The sequence below is a fragment of the Vicugna pacos genome, chromosome 10 (genome assembly GCF_048564905.1).
Source record: "Vicugna pacos chromosome 10, VicPac4, whole genome shotgun sequence".
In the NCBI taxonomy this organism is placed as follows: domain Eukaryota; kingdom Metazoa; phylum Chordata; class Mammalia; order Artiodactyla; family Camelidae; genus Vicugna; species Vicugna pacos.
This window is the reverse complement of record NC_132996.1, coordinates 36,751,670-36,777,225: the sequence shown is the minus strand read 5'-3', so window position 1 is coordinate 36,777,225 and position 25,556 is coordinate 36,751,670. Positions and strand designations below refer to the sequence as shown.

Below are 25,556 nucleotides of genomic sequence, written 5' to 3'. Positions count from 1 at the left end.
ATTTATATCTTTGTTGGGGTTCCCACAAGAAAGCATAACTCTGTGACAATGATCCTAGTGCAAGTAGTGTATTTGGAGGATGCAGGAAACACCAGAAAGCTGAGGGGAAGGGGGATGATACAGGGAAAAGAAAGCAGCCATTAAAGGGATGTGTTATAAAGCCAGCTACTACTGTGGGTAACTGGACCTTAATCCCACTGGGAAATTATGAGAAATGGTGGAGAATACTTGCTTCTGGATTTTTCCTAAACAAAGGTGAGGAAGCTGCCTCTCCCAAGAGTCATTGAAGCAGCTGAAGGCTGCTCCAGGAGGTTAGGGAAGTAGGAGGGAGGTATTAGTTCCCTGGCCTGGCCTGGCCTGCTAGTGCCAGAATGGACTTTCACAGTTCAGAAAAATCCCTCGGACAAAGAGATGAAATTCTTGGGACACTGGGTCCCTGTGTATGTTGAAAGTATAGGATGTAGGCTAGACTCTAGCAATGAATGACAGTTACTGTCTCCCTTGACTTTTGCTCCGTAGTGTCAGCAAATATTTGATCTTGCCAACTGTATAGGTGAACATATTACTAATAGAACAAAAAAAGTGACTCTGTATAGTTTTTGTTGTTGTTGTTGTATGTATTTTTTTTAATTGAAGTATAGTCAGTTTACAATGTTGTGTCAATTTCTGGTGTACAGCATAATGTTTCAGTCATACATATACATACATACATTTGTTTCCATCACATTGGCTTTAAAATAAACCAGTTTAAAACTCATCATCTGTCTAATACTTCCATAACTATGAAGGACTCTTACATGTTTCAGGAAGTCATCACACCCCAGTCCCACCTTATGAATAGGTGTTAGAGTTATTCCCGTTTTAAAACAGTAAAGAAAGGAGTAAAGAGGTTTAATGACCTGCCTGAAACTAATCAGTTTGTCAGCCGTGGGGATGGGATCTGACATCCGATTTTCTTGCTTCAAAACCAAGGTGCCCTTGGAAAAACTTCTCTCTCCTAAATGGGATAAAACAGACCAGCCATTTAACCTATCAGTTTCATGGTCTATAAAACATAGAGTAGTAAACGTTTATTGTTTGAGTCTTCCCAGTGTCCGTTCACCATTCTTCTGATTGCATCAATATTATCACCTGGGAATTTGTTAGAATTGCCAATTCTTGGGATTTACCCAAGACCTACTAAATCAGAGACTCCTGGGTTGGAGCCCAGCAATCTGTGTTTTAACAAGCCCTCCAGGTGATTTTGATTAATGCTGAAGTTTGAGAAACACTGGCACAGAAGAAGAGAAATAAGTGGGGCCATATTGCCAACACCAGGGGAAACCCTGATTAAGACTTGAGTCATCTAGAACAAAAACAGCTGAGAGATACAGAGAGTGAAAGAGTCCTGAAGATACCATTTGAGTCTCTGAGTGTAGTCGTCCTTGAAGTTGGATCAACAGCTGTTATCATTTAGTTACATGAACTAATAAATTCTTTTTATTTTAGTCCAAGTTGGGTTTCTGTCCCTGGCAACCAGACAAGTCCTGACTGTCAAGAGAATCATTTATTCCTCTTTGTATTTCTAAGCAGAGAGATTCTCTTTGAGCATTGGTTCTCAAAATATGGTCCTAAGATAAGCAGCATTAGCGTCACTAGGGAACCTGTTAAAAAACAAGATTTATCAGACCCTATTTGAGACCTACTGAATCAGGGTTCTAGGGGTGGAGTCCAGTATCTGTGTGGCAATAAGCCCTGCAGGTGATTCTGATGCCCACTAAAATCAGCAGAGTAAGGCTCCTAACCTCTCTCCCCATCCCTTATTATCTCCGCATTCCTTCTCCATGAAGAGGTGTGATGTATCTAATTGAGTTTGGAACAATGATCTGGGCATGCTCAATTTAACTCCTCCCTTGTTTTCTTCGGGACCCAGCCCGATGAAGGGGAGCAGTTTTTCTGTGTTCCTCCATGTGTTACAAGCTTTACAGAGGCAGATGTTATCCCCATAAGATGAGGTTTGCAGTTTTTCCAGCCCTGCCTGTAACTCAGTGGTAAATTTATTCTGGGAACAACGTAAGCAAGCACAATTGGCCTCGCATCTAAGCCGTATCCTCCAGTCTATTTCTTATTAGTAATAAAGCTGAAATTTGGATCTCCATCTATTGGTTTTCTGTCTCTTCTTTCACAATTGGTTCAAAACTTGGGTAGGTAAGAGGGCTGTTACTGATGGGGTCCCTTAGTGTTCTAATACTGACTGACATAGTGGGTGGAGTGTATCTGTCAAGCCCCTTCCCTTTCTAACATTAAGGACACCATGTCTCACACTCTCACTCCAGGGCTCCTGAGGGCTCCATGAAGAAACCCTTGTTTGTTCTGACCAGACTACTGGTGCTGTACCTGTGAGAGACAGAGGTAGCTCATGTCCCATGGGGCACAGGAGGAAAGATTGCAATCACAAAGCATTTCCTTTCAGTTCTCTCCTGAAACTGTGTAATTCTGTGAGGGCAGGAACAGGGTCTAGAAACCACTGTATTTTAAAAAGCTTGCTAGGAGCTGTCTGCTCTGCCTTATTATCAGGCTCTACCATCTGTCTAACCTAGGTCATATAGCTGCAATTGAAGTGGTGTCTGCCCTTTGGTTCTGGAGACTAGAGATCTCTTAGCTTATCATTTGAAAGAAGAAAGGACTCCCCTCTTCTCTCTCCCATTCTTTTGGTCTTTTCTGAGTTTTTCACAAATCTTTAAAATAGCCATAGTCACAGTCCTGCTAAGAGGTGTGGATGAAAGAGAGAGCTGTTTGGAGCCCTATAAACCAGGCCTGGGTGCTACAGGAAGGTCAGTTTTCAGGGCTCAGTTCCCACAGACCAGCAGCATGCCTCTCTCTGGAAGGCTGCTGCAGCAAAGAAAGAGATAAGGCAGCCATTACAGTTCAACCTGAGGGATGGAGGACGACGTAAGTATTTTCTGTTTATTGACCTTGATTTGCAGTCTCTCTGGAATAGTTGGTTCTCCTAGAATATCTAACTACCATTTATTTTTATATAGTTAGGTCATGTGTGTACAACTATTTTACGTAGTTAGATCATACATGTACAACTCTGGCTTCTGCTTTACTTATCTCATTAAAAATTGTTTATAAACATAATTTTGTATTTTTATTGACTAAAAAGAAATAGAGATTGGACTTCATTAAAATGAAAAACTTTTGCATCCAAGAATGCTACTGAGAGAGTGAAAAGCCATAGAGAATACCTTTGCAAATAACATATGATAAAAGTTTAATATCCAGAATATATAAAGGACTCCTAGGACTCAACAACAAAAAAGTGAACAACCTACTTGAACAAATAGGTAAAGGACTTTAATAGACATTTCTCCGAAGTGAAGATATAAAAATGGCAAATAAGCATATGAAAATATGCTCAACATCATTAGTCATTAGGGAAATGCAAATCAAAATGATAACTATGGCTGTAATAAAAAATGGAAAGTGACAAATATTGATGCAGATGTGGAGAAATTGGAACCTTCTCACATTGTTCGTAGAAATGTAAGAAGTTGTAGCTGCTATGGAAAACAGTTTGGCAGTTCCTCAAAAAGTTAAACATAAAATTACCATTTGATTCATCAATTCCATTCCTAGGCAAATACCCAAAAGATCTGAAAACAGAAACTCAGGTACTTGTCCACAAATGTTTGTAGCAGGACTATTCACAATAGCCAAAAGGTGGAAACAACCCAAATGTTCATTAGCAGATGAATGAATAAACAAATTGTGGTATATCCATACAATGGATATTATTCAGCTATAAAGAGGAATGAAGCATGAATATGTGGAGGAATCTCGAAACATTATGCTAAGTGAAATAAACTAGACACCAAAGGACAAATGTTGTATGATTAAACTCATATGAAATTGTCTAAAATAGGAAGAAAGTAGATGTAAGGACAGAAAGTAGATTAGCGGTTATCAGGGGCTAGGAGTAAGAGAGTATGGGGAATTGCAAAAAAAAAAAGATAAATACAGTAAAATGAAAAGTAGAAAATAAAACTCGCCTGTGATCTCACTACCTAGAGTAACAATATCCTGACAATCTTTCTTTTTTAAAAAATCTGTTCATAATGATTAAGTCCAAAGCTTTGCTGCCAGACCTCATGGGTTCAAATACGCACTCTGCCATTTATTAGCTGTGTGATATCTCTGTGCTGAAGCTTTTTTTGGTAAAATAGAAACAGTAATAGAACTCACTTCATATGGTTGATTTGTGGATTAAATTGAATAATATGTTTATTATGATTAGCACAGTGCCATGCTCATCTTAAGTGCTCAGTAAATGGTAGCTATTGTGTGTGTGTGTATGCAAAATGCATTATATAAACATTATATATGCATTATTATATATTATAATACTGGAATCATACTGTATACACTGATTTGTATCCTACTCTTTTTATTTTCCTATATAAATAAACATTATTTTTAATGGCCACATTGTATTCCATACTATGGCTATAGCATTATTTATTTAGTCAAGTCTCCATTGTTGAATATTTAGGTAGTTTTTCACTTTTTATTTTTTAAAAAACAAAATTGCATTACTGGACACCCTTGCTTATTTCCTCCTGGCAGCCACGCCTGAGAAGGGTGGTGTGACTTTGGCCGTGGTTAGCCTTATCTTGGACTCCCAAGGCAGTGCACTCCATTGAGTCAGCCCTCAGCCTAGGGGACAGAATCTGAGTTCCAGTTGTGCTTCTGCTCTATCTATAGGCAATGTTGAGGACTGCTCTTTTCTATCTGGGCCTTTGCTTCCCCATGTTTAAAATGAGAACCTTAGAGGGAATGAACTCAGATGCTTCTTCAGCTCTAAGGCTCTGTGATTCTCAGATGATCCTCCACTAAGCTGTGGATTCCTCCAGCTCTGTTGTGGCCTTTCTTACGGCTGTGTGTGCGCACGCTCCAGCCTGTGTTTCAGTTTCTATTCTTAGCAGCATGATCTTTATACAAGGAATAGATTTGTGTGTCTGTCTCATCTCAGATGCATGCAGCTCCGGCTGGGTTGTTTCATTCTCCACCAGCCATTCATTCACATTAGAAGCAGTGGCACATTAAGGAAACAAGTAGATGGTGCTCTTCCATCAACCATGATAAGGATCGAATACTCTGTAATGTGGGGAATTGACCCTCTTGGCTCACCAGGCCTGGGCTCTATCTGACTCAGCTGTAGATGAGATCAGGGGAATCTTAGTTTCAGCACCTCCCTCCACACTCCACCCCCAGATCCTTTCTCTGGGTTGGGCCAGGGATGGTATTTGGGCAATGGTCGTTTTTAGAGATGGTGAGTAACCAACATTCCAGATGAGAAGGTCATCATTTGTTCTGAAAAAAAGAGTGGATAGGGATGAGTCTCTTCTCCTCCAAGAGTTCCCAATTGTGGCGGTGTCTCAGAGACACTTTGGGTATTTAAATGTACAAATTCACATTCTTGGTCTGCAACCTCAGAGATTCCTATTAATCAGGTCTGGGGTAGAGCCCAGGTTCTTCATTGTAACAAGGGAATTCAGATGTACAACCTAGGTGGGGAACACTGACATTTGGTAGTAGGATTTGCGAACTTTTAAAGCCCACAAAGGCTGGGCAGGTAACGTCAAATGGGTGGAGGGTGATACAAGAGAGCTGGTCACTCTGAAGAACAGGAACACCAATACCTTGTCTCAAGGGCAGTCTGTATTTACCTTTTGCCATTTGTCCTGTGATAAGGCTGACCCAGTGTTGCTAGGCATCCCATTTAGTTTTTTCAGGAAGAGTTAGAAATCTGGATTTGTTTGTGAAGTAGTCTAAACTCAAATATTGGCAACAAATTGAAAATCTTTTAAAAATTAAATTGTGGGCCAAAACATACCTGTTGGCCAAATCTGACCCTGCCCCTGCCCATGAAAGTCTCTTGACAGTCCTTTAGCCAGATCATTGCTCAACTTAAGTTAAAATGGTGCATTCAACAGCTCTCTTGATTGGTAGCATCACACTGTCTCTACTGTGAAGCTCTGCGGGATCCTGGATAACACCCAACTTGGCACGGGGCAAAGTGCTCTGGGCATAGGAGTCAGGGGACTTGTATCCTGCTAACAACTTGCTAGGTGACATTGGGAAAGAAATTACTTCCCTAGTCACAGGATTTCTTTCGGTAAGGTAAGGGTGATAATCTTTATGGTCCTTCTCAAGGTTCTGGGTCATTCTTCTGATGAAGATTTAAGTACTTACCTATTATCTCCTAGGTACTTAAGAAGGAAGCTTTTATAGATTAAGATGAAAATTCATCTTTAATTGGCTTGAATGACAACTAGTTCCTCCTTCCATACTCTCCTATGTGTTTAGCGATTTGTTTTTTCAGGGGAGTTTCTTCTTGCTGTAAACTTCTGGGGTATTTCCTAAGGGCAAGAAATCATTTTGGACTAGAATATGTAGGTGGAGTTGAACATACGGGCTTCTTGCTTGATGAGTACTCAACTTTGAGTTGAATTTAAAAAAATAAAGGAATAGAGTTTATAGGAGGAATATCTGAAGTAAAAAGACATTTCCTTTCTAGCTTAAAAAAACCCCCGCAATTGAATCTTTTCTCCTCATAGCTTTGAGACTTAACTAAGATGCCATAAAATTCACTTTAAGAAGAATACAATTCAATGGTTTTTAGTATATTTGCAGAGTTCTAATTTCAGAACATTTTCGTATCTCAAAGAAACTCCATACCCATTACCAGTCACAGAGCATTTCCCTCCTCAGTCCTGGTAACCATGAATCTACTTCCTGTCTCTGCAGGTTTTTCCTATCCTGGAACTTTATATAGATGGAATCATATAATATGTGGTCTTTTGTGACTGTCTTCTTTCACTTAGCATAATATTTTCAAGATTCATTTATGTTGTAGCATATATCTGTACTTTATCCCTTTTTATTACCAAATAATAGTCCATTGTATGAATATACTACATTTTATATATCCATTCATCAGTTGATGGACAGTTAGGTTGTTTCCACTTTTTGGCTATTACACATAATGCTGCTATAAACTTGTACATACAAGCTTTTATAGGGACACATGTTTTAATTGATCTTGGGTATCTACTTAGGGGTAGAATTTCTAGGTTGTATGGTAAGTCTGTTTAACCCTTTGAGGAAATGCCATACTGTTTTATAAAGTAGCAGCACCATTTTACATTCCTACCAGCAGTATATGAGGGTTTCAGTTTCTCCACATTCTTGTCAATATTTGTTATTATCTGTCTTTTTGATTATAGTTATCCTAGTGGATGTGTGGTGGTTTCTTATTGTAGTTTTGATTCTGCAGTTGAATCTGTTCATGATTGGCCTGACCTAGGTCATATGCCCAACCACCAGCTAATTACTGTGGCCAGTGGAGGTTGATAATCTTAAGTGAATTAGGATGAACCCCTAGAGCTGGGGGGTGGATATCAGTCATTCCAGAACTACAGATGGGAAATTTGGAGATACTATTTCAAAGGAAGGAGAGATGGATGCCTGGGAGGCAACCAATACATGGTTTCTACAAGATGGGTTTGCTTGCTTGGTTTTAGTGTTGAAATTGCCCTGTACACAGGGATTGTAGTGGTGCAGAGTAGGAAGGAAAGGAAATCTTGGTTAGAATTCAGGAAAGAAGAAGCTCAGCAAATAAATATTGAAATAGGTTCTACTGAAGGTAAGTTTCTCCCTGAAAACTATAGTTACTCGACAAATATGTGCACACTAGCTGGTATTTATTACTGCCTTATCCTCTTTTTCATTTACTGTTCAAACTATCATCAGGTTCAGAACCCCCTAAGTGCTCCTGTGCCAGATGCAGAGTCACAGAATAGTAAGGAATTCATTACAATCACTTTAGGACTAATACCTGACTCCCCCAGTCTAAATAGTTATGACTGGTATAGCTATGGTTTTTGGTCAGGGAATAACTTTCTTTCTTTTGGATATTTTCTGATTATCATTATCTTCTTGAAAGCAGAGAGAGATTTTGCCTAGTACTTTAGAAGGGAACCTGTGTAAGGAGGACTCTTTGGTTATCTTTTTGGTCCTGAAGGATTATGGGAAATTTTAGAGCTAGACAGACACTGAGGGACGCATAACTGGTCCTTTCTCAGCATTTCCTTGATATGGGTTCTCTTTCTTTTCTTTTTCCTTTTTCTCTTTCTTTTCACATTGATAACTCTATCTGCATTAAGGCTTTTTTGGCTACTGCTGCTGTGTAAAAAATGTCCCTCTCCCCTCAAAAAAAAAAGTTCTTAATACAGCCATTTTGTATCACACTACAAAAGATAAAAGAGATTTGACAACTAAATGCAATGCCTGGCCCTAGACAGGATTCTGTATTACAGGGGAAAAATGCTCCAGAGCACATGATTGAGTCAGCCGACAAGATTGGAATATGAATGGTAGGTTAGACAAAAATGTTCATATCAATGTTAAATTTACTAAAGTTGATAACTATACTGTGGTTACATAAGATAATATCCCTATTCTTCGGAAATATACACTGAAGCATTTAGGGGTAAGGAGCCATAATGTTTGTAACTTACTCTTAAATGGTTGAAAAATTCATTTATATATAAATTATATATATGTATACACACATTAATTTATCATAAATTTATATAAATGACTATATATCATGTATATGAAAGAGATTAGAGAGGGGAGGGAGAATGATAAAGGAAGTGGGGGGAAATGCTCCCAATAGTTGAATTTGGGTAAAGGGTGTATGGGTGTTCTTTATATCTTATACACTGAAATTATTACTGAATAAAAAGTTTTAAAAAGCACAACCAGTTTACTGTTTTATTTTGCTCATGATTCTGTAGGTCAGGAAGGGCTGGCCCAGGCAGCTATTGGCTTAGGAGTCTCTCATGCAGTTGCAGTCAGATGCCAGCAGGGGCTGCAGTCATCAGAAGGCTGGACAGAGCTGGGTGTCCAAGAGGTCTCACATGGCTGACAGTTGATACTGGCGGTCAGCTAGGAGCTCAGCTTTTGACTGGCATGCTTACATGTGGCCTCTCTAGCATGGCAGCCTCAGGGGAGCCAAACTTCTTAGGTTGTTTCTCCCAGAGTGAGAATCCCAAGAGAACAGGTGGAAGCTGCGTGGCCTCTTCTGACCTAGCCTTGGAAGTTATACAGCATCTCTTCTGCTGCATTCTGCTGGTTCCAAGAGAGTCACTAAGCTGTTTCCAAGAACTTGCAGTCATGTTCCAAAACTGCCATAAATGCTTACTACACACCAGGCACTGTTTAATGTGCTTTATATGTATTAATTCATTTGATTCTTTCTAAAATCCCCCTTAAGGTATGTAGTCTTACTGTCTTTGTTTTAGAGCAGAGAAAATGGAGGCATAGAGTTTCAGTAAGTTCCCAACATCACACCATTAGTGAAAGATCTAGGATTTGAATCCAGACAGTCTGGCCCCAGAACCCATGGTCTTATCTACTACCCCGCACGTCCTACATTCAGCTGCTATTCCTGCTACATTTGGTTAAACTACCATACACATAGATAATCACTTTTCATTCCCAATCACTGGTGTGCACGCTCCCCCAACACGATCAAAATCACCTGACACAAGTCTTGCCTTCTCAGCTCTCTGACTTTTGCATATGCAGGTTGCTTTCCCTGGGATCCTTTCCTTCCAGTTATTCATCTGTCTAAATTATTTATCCTTAAGGTCTTTTAGGAAGTCTTTCCTGACCACTCAACTTTGGAATGAGTGCTTCTCCTATGAGCACACAAGCCACATGTGCTTTTAGTTACAGTTCTTATCATTATGCCTCACAATTTGCTTGTTGTCCTGGCTGTTTCCTCCATTGGACTCTAAGTTCCCTGAGAGCAGGGACATTATTTTGTTTACAAAAGGATCTCTACTACTGAGCACAATGCCTCATATGTAGTGTGTAAATGAGTACAAACTAATCTCTCACACTCACACCCTTAGAATACAATTATTTTTCTCACACAGAAACACACAAAAAACCCTCTCCTAACAGACACAAAATGTGCCCCGTTTACTCTTGTCCACGTGCCCTCCATCACTGACTCAGTCTGTGCCATTCCTCACACACCGTCACCACCGCAAGCCTATCACACACACAATTATTGTGACAGCTCGAATCTTCTATCACTGTCGTACATTGTTTTTCATATAGTGATGGTCACCATCTGTACTCAAAACTGGATATTTACCCTTCTACAAACTGAGTTAAGATAACAACAGCGCTATTTTTCACACATGCTTTCACATACTGTATTTTTTCATCCGTACAATCCCTGACAACCCCTGACATATACAATTATGGTCACACACTGTCTACTGTCTTCTTCCACTCCCACTTAACACCCACTCCCGTGCTCTTTCTCACACACACACTCACTAGCACACGCGCACACACAGCTGCTGCCAGTTAAGGGATTGGAGGGGCACGTGGCTGGGGTCTGAGCCCTCTTGGGTCTGCTCGAAAATCAGCCCAGTCCAGCGCGGCCCCGCCCCGCCCCGCCCCGCCCCCTCATGCATATGCAGCACCTCAGCCCAGCGGCCCGGCCCCCAGACGGCCATTTGTAGCGGCGCTGGAGGCTGCGTTTCGCAGGCGCTAAGGAGACGTGAGGAGCGCGACCCCCGGCCGCGGCCGTCCTTGGTCTCTGCGGTCACCCAGGTTCTCCGAGCCTCGGGCGGGACCCGGCCAGCTAGGGCGCCGCGCTGCTGCCCGGACCGGTTCTTTCGGCAGCTCCTGGCGCCCGGGACCCTCCCCGGCCGCTCACCCGCAGCCCGCCGTCCGCACAAGTCCCCGGAGCCGGGCCTAGGGCGGGCGGCGGCTCGGCGTGGCCGGGCTGGGTTCGGCGGCGTCCCCATGGCCGCGGCCGGCTGGCGGGACGGCTCCGGCCAAGAGAAGTACCGGCTCGTGGTGGTCGGCGGGGGCGGCGTGGGCAAGTCGGCGCTCACCATCCAGTTCATCCAGGTGCCTGGAGCGGGCCTGGCCGGGGGCGCTGGGGTGGCAGCGGCGGCGGGCGGGGGCTTGCGCTACCTGTGGCGGGGCCGCAGCTGCAACCCCGCCCCAGAGGCGCCGCGCGGGCTGGGGGCGGGCGGGTGGCGCGCGAGGGGCGCGGGGCCGGCCCTGCCGTCCTGCCCTGTGGTCGGGACGCCCAGCTCCTGCCTGCTGGGCGCCCTGCTCCGCGTCCCGGGAGTCGGGCTTCTCAGGAATGTGTCCAGGAGGGCGGAGCTGGCAGGGTGGGAAACGCAGATCCACCTTATCGCTCCGACCGCGGCCCTATCCCTTTGGGAGAGGCAGCGCCGCCGCGCCGGGCTTCCTGACCCGAGGCCGGGGCGCAGGGCGTGGGGCTGGAGCCTCACGCGCTTGGTTTCTAGACGCCCTGGGCGCCTCCTGCACCCTGGGTGCGATCGCGGTGTCAACTTGGCGGCGGCTCCGCGTGGTCTCCGGGCTTCTCCGCGCACGAGCCGGAGCTGCCCGCTTTAAGCAGTGTGTTTTCTCTTTGTGTGTGTTGTGCTTTTCTTTTAAGTATTCTCTTAGGTAATTGTCCGGGTGGGAATGTTTGTTAATGCCCCAGGGAAATGGTGGCCGCGAGGAAGTTAATGTTCTTCGATAGGGGTGAGACAGTTTCCTAGGAATTCCTGGTGCCTTCCTGCTTCTCGCCGTGCCAAGGTGAAGTTTGGGGCGGGCCAGGCTAGAAGATGACCGACCGAGTCCTGCGTTCTCCGTTTCAACCACCCTCTCCCCCACCCCCACCCCTCTCTGGTAGCTTGAGGCGGAAAGTAAGGAATTGTAAAGAAAAGGGAGGTGGAATTCTTGATTCGTAGGATTTGCTCTTGTTAGGAGGTTTTAGTGATCTTTTTGTGGGATTATTAAAGAGAGAAACCCTGGTATCTCTCTCCTTTTGTCAACCTAAAAGGTGTGGCATATGCTGGGAGAGAATGAAGGTACTACGTTGTAACAGGTACCAAAGATATTCTCAGTATGTAAGGATTATTATTGAGATGCTTTGGTGAGATATTTATTTCTGGGTTCTGTTTCATCCATTTGTTATCAATTGGGATACTTAAATAGCTTATTTCGTTTCACGTAAAGTTTATAGTGACGTTAAAATAGAGTACTGTAACATAAATGAAAATGTTATCATTCACATTGACTAAATGAATAATAACTGTTGTTATACTATTTCAAAGTATTAAAAACTGCTGCTAAAATCTTCGTATCCAGGAGGAGAGGAGGTTTATGTAATGAGCATTTACAGCATGCTCATTAGTGGGTTAAAAAAAATCTCACTGAGTAAGAGGTGAGATTGGTTTTAGTTTAGCAGGCTGTGGAAGCAGGGATGTTTTCTTGTTCCTATTTCCCCTAGGGCCAAGAGAGACTCTAAATAACTGATGGCAAAGCAAAACAATTTATAGCAAACTCTTTGGGGACTGTAGTTGAGGGTGAGTAGGGGGTAGTTGGTGAGGAGTGAGAGAATAATCTTGGGTTACAGAATTAACAAACAGCATTACCTAAAAGACTTAAACCACAAATATTCTTTAGTTTTTTAGGAGGAGGGACCATCTGAATGTATTTGAATCCGTAAGTTAATTATTTAAAGTATTGGAACCCTTTATTTTGGGAAATAGTGTCAGAAACGATTAAAATAACTAATTGCAGTCTGCCTAATGTTTTTTTCCAGAATTCATTTGTTAAAGAAACATCTCCTTTGTGAGTAGTAATGTAACCCAGGTGCTCCCAATGATCTAAAAGAAGTAAAGGAGGCATGTATATGCTTGACAAAGGTACATATTTATGCAAAGAGAAAAACTGAGCTTTGAGTCATGCAGAGTTGAATGCTGGGTCTTGCTATGTCATTTATTCACTAGTAGAACATTGCCAAAATATTTAGCTTCTCTGAACTACAATTTTCTTTTCAGTAAAATGGATCTGATCATTTAATAATCCTTTAAATTATGGGAGTGACGTTAGCATTGTATCTAGCATGAAGTATGTACTCAGTTAATGATGGCTATTATAAGTGTATGTGTACACTTCTGTAACACATTTAAATGCAAAGGAAATTCAGAATCAGGGAAAAAGTCAGTTTGCGAAGGCTTGATAGAAGTCCTTTGTAGGCTTGGTGGTGGAAAGAGAGGACCTGCCTTATGTGAGTATCAGGGAGTGGTGGAGTCACATGCTAGCTTGGAGAGAGGAAGTGGGCAAGGAGGGGAGTGGGATAGACCAGTGACTTGGGGCCAGTGAAAGGGAGGAACATAGGCTGTGACTTTGTGGAGACTTTCTGGAGAGGCAGGAGCCAGGCCCCTGGATCCAGTCTCAGCTCTTCCACTTACTGCATATGTAATCTTAGGCAAATTACTTTACCTCTTGGTACCTTGGTTTTTCCCATCTGTGAACTGGGGAAATACAAAGTACCGGATACAGTTGTGGAAATTAATTGAGTTAACACATGTCCAGGATCTAAAATGGTGTCTAGTACATAGTAAGGCTACAAACATTATTATTGTTGTTGTTACTATATTGATCTTAGCTTATGGAGCTAACGTGACCATCATCTATACTTAATAGAGCTGCTATTGTCTGACTCTTTGGAAATTAAAATTCATTCTGTTATAATTGTTTAGCATTAGTAATTGGAGGGGAGGAGATAGTAGAAGGATAATAATCTTAACAAGGGGAAGTCACTTCTCTTTGTAGGAGATCAGGATGGCACAACTCAGTTTTATTTATTTTTTAAGACTCCTGAGATAGGACACTTTGACAGTGTTCAGTGTATTTTTCTATTACGTGATCTTGAGCAGAAAAAATGTGATAAACCTATTTGGGAGTGGAGAACTTAAAAACAACTTTGCCTTTAGCCCTGACTTTCTTTAACCTTAAATTTACTTGTTGCCTTTTATGCATGTGAAGAACTACAAAATTAGGACATTAAGGCAATAATTACTTGAGATGGCTTTTCCTCTTTAAAAGTGAATATAAGACATCATAAAACATCTGTGATATAAAATGTAAAATATTACTAAGAGTATATGTGTGTACATGACCTCCTTGCTTCTGTTCTTAGTTTTTTGAAAGACATCTTAAGTTCTGTTGTAAGTAGAACCCCTAAATGATGGGTAGACTCTGTAGTTACAGCTTAAAATTGTACAAAGTGAAATGGAGAGAGCCTTGGCTATCTGGGTTCTAGGTCTCCCTACTCTGGTGACACTGAGGAATCTCTTAATCTTATGTAGTCTCTTCAGGGCTTTAATTTCTTCTCCAGAAAATGTTGAGTTTGGGTGAACAAGTCTCTGCATCGTTGAAATTCTAGGTTCATTCTTACTTAGTTAACTAACTTGCTGTGTGTCTTAGGTCAAGTTTCTTAGCTTCTCCAAGCTTCAGTTTCCCGCATGAAAAGGGAGATTAATATTAGTACTTTTAGAGTTGTTAGAGTAAGCAAAATAATACATCCAAATCGTTCAGCACAGTGCCATCAAAGAGTAAATAAAATAATAAATTTGCTGTTGTTACTTCTGTATCTTGTTCCTCCAAAACTAAATTTTTAATTTATTCATTTTTCCTGGATACATAATTTGGAATATTTTAAGTCTTTGAATCCCTTCCCCACTTCTCACCCCAACCTCCTACTCCCCTCCTCACTTCTGTGTAGTGTTAGGCGATGAATGTTGAGTTGGGGAAACTTTTTATCAGTTCGGGGTTGATTTCCAGAAATAATGGAGTAACCGTTGGGGTTTTAGGTTGATACTTTATCTGGCAACTCTGAAGAAAGACCATACGTGATTTACAGAATTAAAGAGAGGAATTTCCCAGCCTCTGTTCTTCGTTTAGTGTCCTGACTTTTTATTCAGAAGTTTGTCAGATTTTGAGCTGTAAGGGGTAGCTGATTTCTTGAGTATTGAATTTTAGTCAGTCTTACAGTTTCTTAGCCTGGACCTGACTCGGTCATTACTTTTTACTTAGTTTGCCTTTTGCTGAATGCTCTTCCATTGCCTTTTCCTGAATCACATCCGAGAAAAGATTTCAAGACACATGCATTTGTGTTATGTTAGTTGATCCTTGCGTGAAGTTTGTGAGTTTAGATTCCTGAATTGCTGTTCTATTGTTGCATCTTGAACACATGCCCTGCAGTTAGAAGTCACTTAAAATAGCTTTTATCTGTGAATTTGAAATTACACTGTAGACTTATTTTTAGTGTGCAAATTATTGTTTTACATTTTCAAAGTAACTTACAAGTGATTTCTTTGGCATTAAAAAATAAAGCACCCCTCCTAGTGGTAGTACATACTAGAGATTTCTTCATCTTGGTAGCCATTGAAGTGGTTCTGATGGTAATTCATACATGTAAGTGCTAGGCACTCAAGGAAGGACACTTTCTTTTACAGAGTGACTGCTTTTGTCAGGAGAAGTTCTAACCTAGGGTTTCTTAAAACTCATTCTTTTTGTTTGTGTCTAACCTTTGTTTGTGTGTCTGTCCTGGGATGGGGAAGCTGCATGAGTTTAGTGGGGATACTTCTGTTGAGTAGGTTAAGAATCCTGCTTTCCCTTGTTATAATACCATTAGAAGACAAAGTAATGACAGTCAGCTACCTGCTGGGATGGGATTTTTAATTCATTTGTATTGCTGAAATGTCAAGGTTCTTTCCTAAGCTTTGAAATGAAAGTAGTCTGTTTAATTCAGTTAGAAAAATAAATTGGTAACTTTAAAGTGGGGAAGGAGTGTGGAAAGAGACTTTCTTAAAACAGTATTATTTTTAAAGTTTTTAAAGTCTCCTCTTTCAAATTAAAATTGATCTCATAAAATTGAAACAGATTTTGTGATGCTGCGTAAACATTTATTCCTTTTTTTTTCTCCTTTTGCTGAGAAAAGTAGAAGTGTCTTTAGGGTATTAGTTTCTTGTTGTGAAGTGATAATGACTAAGACTGACTGCCTGTAAACAGTGTGGAGTTAATGTCATTGAATCTTGTAAGGCCTTGATCTTGAATTACTTTGGGTAGAGCCACTGAGTGTTCGGGATTGAAACTTAGTTTAAAGTAATGTCCTTGGTAGGCCTTTGATTTTTTCTATTTTGCAAAGAAAAATGTCTCAAGCTTTTATAAAAAAGCTAAGATAGATATGTTTATTCACGTATTTTCTGTGGTTCTGAAAGAAGGAAAGAAATATAAGTTGTCTAAAATTGAGTTTCTTGTTGCCTTGTAAATTATATGTCTTAGTGTTTTATAAAAGCAATGTGATTGTTTATTGGTTACATAGCATTAAATAATATTAAATCATAGTTTAATTTAAAATATTACAGTTACAGAACTTGTTGTTTATATACATTAGTGGTTTAATATTGCCAGCCAATTTATCTTGTCACCTCATATGGTGATTTTTTTTTTCCTTGGAGAAAGAACTTTGTATACAAGTAAAGTAAAAGTTCATTACTTGAAATACAGATATATGTGCCAAAATGATACCTGATGTGCTTTTTAAAAAAAAAAAACTTTACCCAGATTTTTCAAGTGCTACCATTTTTACTGTATTTTTTTTTTTATCTCCCCTGGCCACACGTACACACTATTTTTTCTGAATTATCTGAGTGTAGATTGAAGACAGTGCCCCCTTATTTTTAAATACCTCCATGTGTATTGCCTAAAAGGAAGGGTGTTTGCTTATATAAACATAGTGTATAACCAGAATCAGAAATTAACACTGACATATTACTAATCTAATACGAACTTTTTCAGATTTTGTCAATTGTCCTAATGCCTTTTATAGCAAAAGAAAATTGGAGATTATGCAGTGCACTCTGTTTCCATGTCTTCTTTAATTTGGACCAGTTCTTTATGTCTTTGTGTTTTATGACATTGACATTTTTGAGTACAAGTTAGTTATTTGTAGAGTTCCCTAAATTTGAATTTGTTTCTTCATAGTTAGAGTCAGTTTTGGGACAGAAAGAGCGTGGAAATGATTTCTTCTCAATGCATTATATCAGGAGACATAAAGTGGATGTTGATTTGACTATATATGTATTTATCTTTTGACTCAATAATCCCAAACCTAGGAATTTACCCTGAAAGTGTACTTCCAGAAGTATGAAAATACATGGTGCATGAAGTCACAGCAATGTTTACAATAAAAAAAAAATTAGATACCTACAGGATAGGAGAGGGGTTAAATAGAATATGTACATTCACCCAGTGGAGCATTTTGTAGCTGTAAAAGGAATAAGAAAGATCTCTGTGAATTAATTTGAAATGCATTCCAGGATAACTTGTTCAGTGAAAAATACAAAGTGCAAAAGTTAATACTCTATTTGTAATATGCTATCTTTAGTGTAAGAAAGAAGAAGGGGAATAAGAAAATATGTATGTATTTACTCATTAGCGCAAAACCAGCACAGAATGGATAAATCAGAGATTAAAGAGATTATTGATTAGCTATCGAGGTGGGTAGGGATGAGGGAGAAAGAGGTAGAGGGAATGGTGATGGTGACTCTTCAGAGGAAACTTTTCTGATTTTTGTGGGACCATGTTTAATGTTTCACATATTCGGTATATAAATAGCAAACATCAATAAAATCAATTAAGGAAGAAAAAAAATCACCCCATAGTGGTATATAAAGAGAAACAAATGAACTGAATCTTTTTTCAGATGACTAACAACCACACTGAAGGAGGGAAAGAAAAAAAAGTAATAAAGTAACCTTTAAACAGGTGTTTGAACTATGTCCTTAGGATAAAGACAAAAAGAACTAGAAACAAACACCAAACTCTAGTTAATAGGCTCCCCCCCACTCCCCAAACCATGGGTTTGCAATTCTGAAACCGTTTTCTGTACTAGAATTAAGTAAATAAGTAAATGTACTGTGGAAAATGGGACCTAAGTTCCTCACTGTTGGAGAAGGGAGTTTTAAGTATGAAAAGGGGAAGGCTAGGAAGAACTCTTGATACGTGATTGGGATTGAGGATACTGGCATGAACTCAAGGTTTAAAAAGTATATAGATATAGAAATAGATGCGTGTGGCCACACATACATACATCTATGCATTTTTTTCCCCAGCTCTCCCTACTGAGAGTACATAGAAACAGTGACACCCTTTTAGCAATGAGAACGCCTAGTGCCAGATCTTGATTTCTGAATACCAGTTTTTTACTAAAAGGAGCCTTGGAGAAATGACTGATCCCTTGGTTTGGTAGGGGAAAATAGAAGATGACTTGGAGCATCTTGTAATGCCAGAAAGTAAAGAAGTGCTCAGAAAACAAAGTGATGGTGGCATGTCAAAGAGGCACAGCCAGCCTGGAAGAAATCCCACTGGCTGACTGGGGCAATATCATGGTCATAATAAAGAATGGTAGTAATTGATTATTGCCTATAAAATAAGAATCTGTGAATCCTTTGGGATTATAAACAATGAAGGATGAAAGGAGGTTCTTCCTTTAAGGTAGAATTCTAACTAATATACAGAGAGGACGTAGTGAAATTAGAAAATCAGCATTTGGCAGTCAACAGCTGGTTCAAGTAAGAATATGGGTGTTAAAACTAGTCAGTAGAAGTTTAAGAGCAGCTGGGTATAAACAGTCTCAAAGAATCTGCCCATAAGATATTGGTAATTATCAAGGGGAAGATAATAACCTCAGGGAAGAAACCTGGCTGACATCACCTTGACCAAGCTGTCAAAGTTAACCCTGCTGATGTTGCTTTAGGTAAAGATAATAAGCAGAGTTTGTTTTAACTCAGTTGTGCTAATGAGCTCTGGTCTTCATAGTCACCCAAGCTAGGCGCTGATTGAATTTAAGCCTGAAGGAACCAAGTTGAAGCAAAGGAGAACATTTTTGCTCAATTTTGTGGGCAGATGCCTTTTGAGGGAAAGGTTGATTTGATTAAACTTATGTTAGGCTAATGTGGATTTTGGCCATGATCTTTAGCATAATGACCTCCCTTTGGACTAACTTTATTTTTTGCTATATAGATGTATTTTTTTCCCCGTGTTCTTTGGTGGACTTGAAAGTTTTTTTAACTACTCAGATTTACCTTAAAATTATTCATAGTCTTAAACATATTTACTTAGAAAATCAGTATAATTGTTTTATTCCCAGTTGTGGAAAATGAGGAATTCAGCAGTTTTGTTTGCTGTTTTCACCCACCCCTTTCATAAATTTAGTGTCCTTAAAGCATTAAAAGTGTGTGATTGCAGTGTTTTTAAGAGGTTGTTTTTTGTCTTTGCATTTGATTTTGTTATGATTTAATAGTAAGTAATATTCAGTGGTATTAACCCCTTTCTCATTAGGAGTTACTGCTTTCATTTGCCATTTCTATCATTCTAACTGGTTTCAGTCCTTACAAGCAATCCTCATTAACAGCTACTTTTTATTTTGAGTTGTGATTTAGACAACACTTTCAATTAAGATTATTTTTACTTTTGCATGATAAATGATGATTTGGCTGAGTATAAATTATTGGTTCCCAAGATTTTTGTATTAAAACTGCTTTATTTATCTTTTGTGTCTTTACCTTTATTTAACTGGCCTCACATTTCTGTTCTGCAGGAGTAACATGTTTTCTGTTTGTATGCTTGTAGCCTTCTCTTATCACTGGAAATGGAAAATTTTATCAGGATGACTAGAAGCTTTTCTCTGTTCATTGGTTTTCCATGGGAAATGAGGAAACATTCTCAGGTCTGGGAAGGTTTTCTTCATGTTTCAAGTCATTTTCTCAATTATCTTCTGAAATACCTATTTATGCATTGATTCTTTGAAATCTTTATTCTATATTGTCTCAAGTTAATCGACGAAAAGGCTAAGATAGTCTCCATTCTAAGAATTTGTCAAATTTGTCTTCTGTATCATGATGAAATTCTGGATGTCAAATCTAATTACAGTCTTAGACTTAATGCCCTTGAAATCTCAGTCTAGTATTAATAGTGAGTGGTACTGTTCTCTTGTCTTAAGGCCATAAAGCTGTTATTTTCTAAAGCTTGGTACTGTTTAAGGAAATAACACTTTCTAGGGAAGAATTTTTTCTTGTATGGCAGAATATATTTTAAAAATTTATCCTCTCATGAAGAGTTGATCTTAGCTGCTCTTGGTGTTGGAAATAAAGAACGGTCCGTCTCTTAGAATTACTGCAGGGCACTGAGATTCCCATTCTTTTTTGATGCTGAAGGGCAAGTACTAGGATGATTCAGTTTTTGGAGTATCAGTAGCAGGATTTCAACAAATGTGAAATTCTATGAAATCTGCTAAGACATCCAGCCAAATCTGGGGTTTTTTTTTGGCTAAGAAGTATAATTTTGGAGAATTAGAGATGGTTAAAAGGGATAGTTTTCAAGTTTATTAATCCTTCAGGTCTAAACTTTCTACATTGAGGGAAGTGGAAGAGGCTTGGGAAGATAGCAGGTTGGTGGGAGAGTGTGTGTATGTTTTGGGTTTGTGTGAGACAGTAAAATGCAGATCAAGGCAAAGATTTTTCTTGTTGGCATAGGAATTACAATGGCCTAGAATCAAAAGTTTAAGTCCTTTAGCGTGTGTGTGTAATCTGTATGATTGTTTTATACTGTATTTTGTATAGATGTCTTTTTCATGATTTCATAAATAAATTTTGTTGTGCTGTTTCCTTTTTTAAAAAATGAGATTGATTGCCATTTGTTTCTCACAGTAGTGCTTTAGGTAACTTATATGCTATAATTAATATTTTTAAAGGTATTTTAAAGGATTTCTATTAAGAGGTATTCCAGAATGTTTCTTATATTACCCCTACCACAGTCTGTAGTATCCTTAATGACTTTTGGAAAGGCATTGTAAGACTGATTTTGCATTCTTTTGATATGAAATCTTGTACTTTTTATTAATTCTTAGGTAACTTTAATTTCAGTTTGGGTATCTCCTTAATTTTTAAGTGATTTAATTTTGAAGAAGGATTGAGTAGATCCCTTTGTAGATTTCTAGCTTTGTTGGGATGTGGTCAAAGAGTATGACCTGTAAATTCCCTGTTTTGGAACATTAAGAATTATTAATGGCCAAAACATACCCTTGAATTTTGTAAATATTCTAAGAACATGAGAGAAGAAGGAGTATTTGTAGCTTATAAGGTACAAAGTTTTACATAAATCTATTAAAATGGAAATTGTTGGTTGTATTATTCATATCTTCTATATCCTTTTTCCTTGCCTATTTAATCTGAAACTCTGAAATACATTTATTAAATTTCCCATGAAGACTGTTTTAATTGTTTCCTTGCGTTTCTACTTTTTCTTTATTTTGATGTTATATTATTTGGTATGTAAGATGTTGCGATGATTACATCTTTCTTATAATTAAATAGAACCAATCTTTTGCAGCGTTTTACTTTGAATTTCAACCTGTGATATGAATGTTACCATTCCTGTTTTTTGTTTGTATGTATTTATTTCATTTGTATTTTACTTTTGGGGGGGCATTTTATGGTAAGCTTTTGTAAATAATATGTAATGTGATCTTTAAAAAATCAAACCTGAGAGTCTCTGTCTTTTGGTAGGGGAATTCAGCCCATTCACATTTATTGTATAATATAATTATATATTTGTGAAATAATCTAGATAAATTTGTTTTGATCCTTTTTATTCTTTTTATATTTTATATTCTTTATTTTTAATCTTTATCCACACAGGCTTAAGTTTGTTTTTGTTGCTTTATTTCCCCTGCATTGAGAGTATAAAAGTGGAGATCATTTTAAAAGTAGAGATTGTTTCTGACTTAACTCCTTGTGCTTGCCTTTGTGATATTTATAAGTAGTCTATGAAATTAAACACAACTGCCATATTTTTGTTTTTTAAACAGATACCTTAGACCTGGGAAAGTTTATCCTGCTTATCTGAGAACATGCAGCTTGACGTAGTGTAAAGAATCCTTGTGAGTCAAGATATTTATCTAGATCTTGGTTTAGCCCGTACGTGACTGGCTTTGGACAAGATAACTATTCTATGTCTGATTCACTTTGGCATTTTTCTTTTAAACTCTATTAACACTAGAATGTTTACAAGTAAAACAAATATTTTAGTAGAGAATTTTACAGATTTGGAATTTTTGCCTGAATGTCTACCTCTTGGTTGTATTTGTTTATATATTTTATTCTTCATATTTAGATTTTGAGCATCATAGACCAGAAGTACTTTTGTTACAAAGAAGAAAGCATATGGCAAAGTGTTTGTGAATGTTTATTAATTGCTTGTATTAAGTCTTGAACAGGACATAATAGTTGAAAAAAAGAAGTCTTTGGAAAGATGAGTTGTATCTATTATGGTTCCATAGCCACTAGTCATTGAAGAGGATAAAGAACTAAACTGTTCTTGATTTTGGATTTGAGTTTCTTTGTAATTAAGAGATTATCTATATGTGGCATATGAACATTTGATTCTTGAGTTTTAGAAGTTTTAGCAGTTGATCCATAGGATTCAGTTTCATTCAAAATAATCTTTGGAGAAGATAGTCCTATTTTAATTTCTCTCTGGAAATTGTGACTCAGGAAATGTAAAACAGCCTGAGTAAAGTCTTAAAGATTTATTACTTTCATTTTGTTTCCTGGTGGGTTTTCTCTCAGTGCCTTCGTTAAATGATGACATGTGGTTGAGATTACAACAGTCAGCAATTTGTTAGTTGAAAGGAAAAGAACAGTAAGCAAGTAGTTGAGTCAAACTGCAAAGGAAGATTTGTGACATAACATTTAAGTTTCACAAATCTTGTGGAAAAGATATGTGACTATTTGTAATTGTACCCCTTTTGCCTCTGAAATTAAGATTGTCAGTTAAATAAGCTAGGACAGTTTGCCGTACGTGTGTATATGCATGTGCACAAGCAAACATGGGGATGTATCTTATTTTAACTGAGAAAGGAGTGAATTTAAGGTTAGAGAAGAGTTTGTTGCCTTTTGTAATCAAAAATGGAGTTGAATATAAAGCAAAGGTACATCTGTGATAATTTAATGAATTGCAGACATTTAAATGAATAATAATAGTAGTTTGAATACTACATGAGTTTATTATTTTCAGATATTGCCATGGTCCATGCCAACAACTTGGTTTGAATTAGCTTATTTTCAATTGCCAAGTTACTTAATGTTAAAAATTTCTCATAACCATTGCAGTGTTTTATGGTAAAGGCACTTTTCATTCAGCTGAAAATTAAGAATGGAGTAGAAATTAGTGAGCTTGCACGTTATAGTAGAATTCAGACGCCATCAAATGTTGGATGTTGGGATTATTTCTTCTTTTTTAAACTTTTAATTTTTATTGAAAATGAAAGAAATCCAGGAGAATAATTGGTATGCAACTATACAATGTTTTAAGCGGCTTTCCTATTCCCATTAAAGCTTTATATTTAAAATGTTATGTTACATGATATGTGCTTCGCAGTCTTGGAATTATTTCCTATGAAGTCTGATAGGTTCTATGATCATCATTATAGCAGGTGTTAAAATAGTAGCAAAAACTTTGTCTTATGTTACAATGTTAGTATGTGATTCTCAGTTTTTAGGTTTACATTTAAAAACAAACTGATGGGGTTTTTTTTCTCCTTCAAATTGCAAATTATGTATTTAGTTAGATTTCTTTATAGCAGATCGTTTCAGGAAGGAGCCATTGGCTGAGCTGATTAGTCAAATGAAGTTGTCTGACATGGGTTACTTTAGTTTGTGGTTTTAAATGAACAGTACATGGTGCACAGCTGTTGTTCCAACAGCTTTGTTCCAGCTGTCTTACTGGCCTGTCACAAAATACCCCACATTCCTTTTTTTTTTAATGAACCCCCTTGTAATATTCTATATTTTATTACTTAAATGAATCCTGCTAATTACTTTAATGACTTTACTTTTAGGCCTATCACTAGCTATTTATTTAGAATGATGTTAAAATGGATTATGAGTAATAGGTTTAAACCTTGTCATATTTGTAATTATTTCTGTGAATTAAAGTTGGAGTTGTAAAATACTAATACAGATTGTGTTAAACATTGAAAAAGGCACCGAACTTAAAGAATGTTCCCCAAGTAAGTAGTTGTACGTGGATAATGAAACTGGCATCTTCTAGTTTCTTATTTTAACCTTGTGTTTGTATTAATAAGCTTCAATAGAATTGTAAGATGAAAAGCTGTGATTTTGTGTTCATAAAGCTTATATAGAACCTGTATAGACAGACTTTAGTTTGTGTTTTTTTGATCAGGTGGTTACACTTCAATTCATTTTCCTACCTTGCACAAAAACTGAATTATAATACTAAAGGTTTCAGGTTTTGTTTTGTTTTTTAATAAGGAACAAAGATCTGTGAAAAATATTTTGAGTCAGTAATGACTAATATATATTGAATATTTTCTTGTTAGACACCATGCTTAAAAACTTTATAAGCATTGCCTTATTTAATCTTTACAATTTATTATTTCTTTTTTGCAGATATGGAAACTGAGGCTCAGAAATTAAATAAATTGCTCAAGATCCCGCAATAATGGCTGATGGGACTTGAAGCCATATTTTCTTGATTACAGAGCACCTAAGAGGACTATACTCTATTACCTTGCTCAAAAAAAACCACATTTTATGAATTACCTTAATAAGGAAGTCTTTGCCTAAGTTTTTCTTCGATTAGGTTCATGAAGCATTTTCCATTTAGTTGAAATTGGGAGAGCTGAGATTGAATAGGGAGTGAAGTTTTGCTTAAAGCATCCCTTACCTCTCTTTCTGCTCCCTCCTGCCTGTCTGTGATCAGTTTCCCATTACTCCTACACATGCTGTTATGGCTACTGCTTTCCCCAGACCTGGCAACACCCAGACACCTGCCCCACACCTATTTGAAATTCCTACTCTCACACAGTGCATTATGATTAGAGAAACAGTCTGATCACACTTAGTCACACTCTGTGTGAAGTATATATCCATGACTCTCCTGAAGCTGTATCCTTTACCAAATATGCCTTTTTATCTGAGTAATTCTTAGTCATCTTGACAGATGTGACTCAGGGTTCATCTCAGCCTTTCCTGGGGGAATATCCAGATTGGATAAGGTGCCCTTCCCATGTGCTTCAGTAATATCCTGTGCATTTCTTCGTGAACCTTTTGAGAGTAAGTTGTGGAAGTGATTCCCTGTTAGTATTTGTTTCTTGAAGAACAAAAACAAGGGAGTCTTTTATACAACCTTAGTACAGTTACCAAAATCAGGATGTTATCTTATTATTATCTAACATTAATCAGACTTCACCAGTTGTTCCAGTAATGTCCTTTATAACAAAAGAAAAAACTTTTTTTTTCCTGTTTTTTTTTTGGTTCAGGATCCAATCCAGGATTGCCTGTTGCACTTATTCTTTGTGTCTTTTAGTCTTAAAAGCTATTTGTAAAACATCCCACAATTTGGGTTTTCTGAAGTTTTCTTATCATTAGAATCAAATTGTATATTTTGGCAGAAATATCACAGAAGAAAAATCTTTCTCCAGTACATCATATTAAGGAGGCATGTGATGTCTGGTTCCTCATTAGAGTTGATGTGAAATCTGATCCCTTAGTTAACCACTGAAAAATTACTACTATTCCCTTTGT

The 25,556-nt window shown here is 38.2% G+C and overlaps 1 protein-coding gene across 1 annotated transcript in view; it reads left to right on the top strand.

Annotated features, from left to right (window-relative positions):
* Positions 1 to 10,585: 10,585 nt before the first annotated feature.
* Positions 10,586 to 25,556, top strand: part of RRAS2 (RAS related 2) — a 68,649-nt gene continuing 53,678 nt past the window's right edge. The window contains exon 1 of the mRNA XM_031681172.2: positions 10,586 to 10,986. Within this exon, the coding sequence (XP_031537032.1) occupies positions 10,879 to 10,986 (108 nt within the window). The 5' untranslated portion in view covers positions 10,586 to 10,878. The remainder of the gene's footprint in view (positions 10,987 to 25,556) is intronic.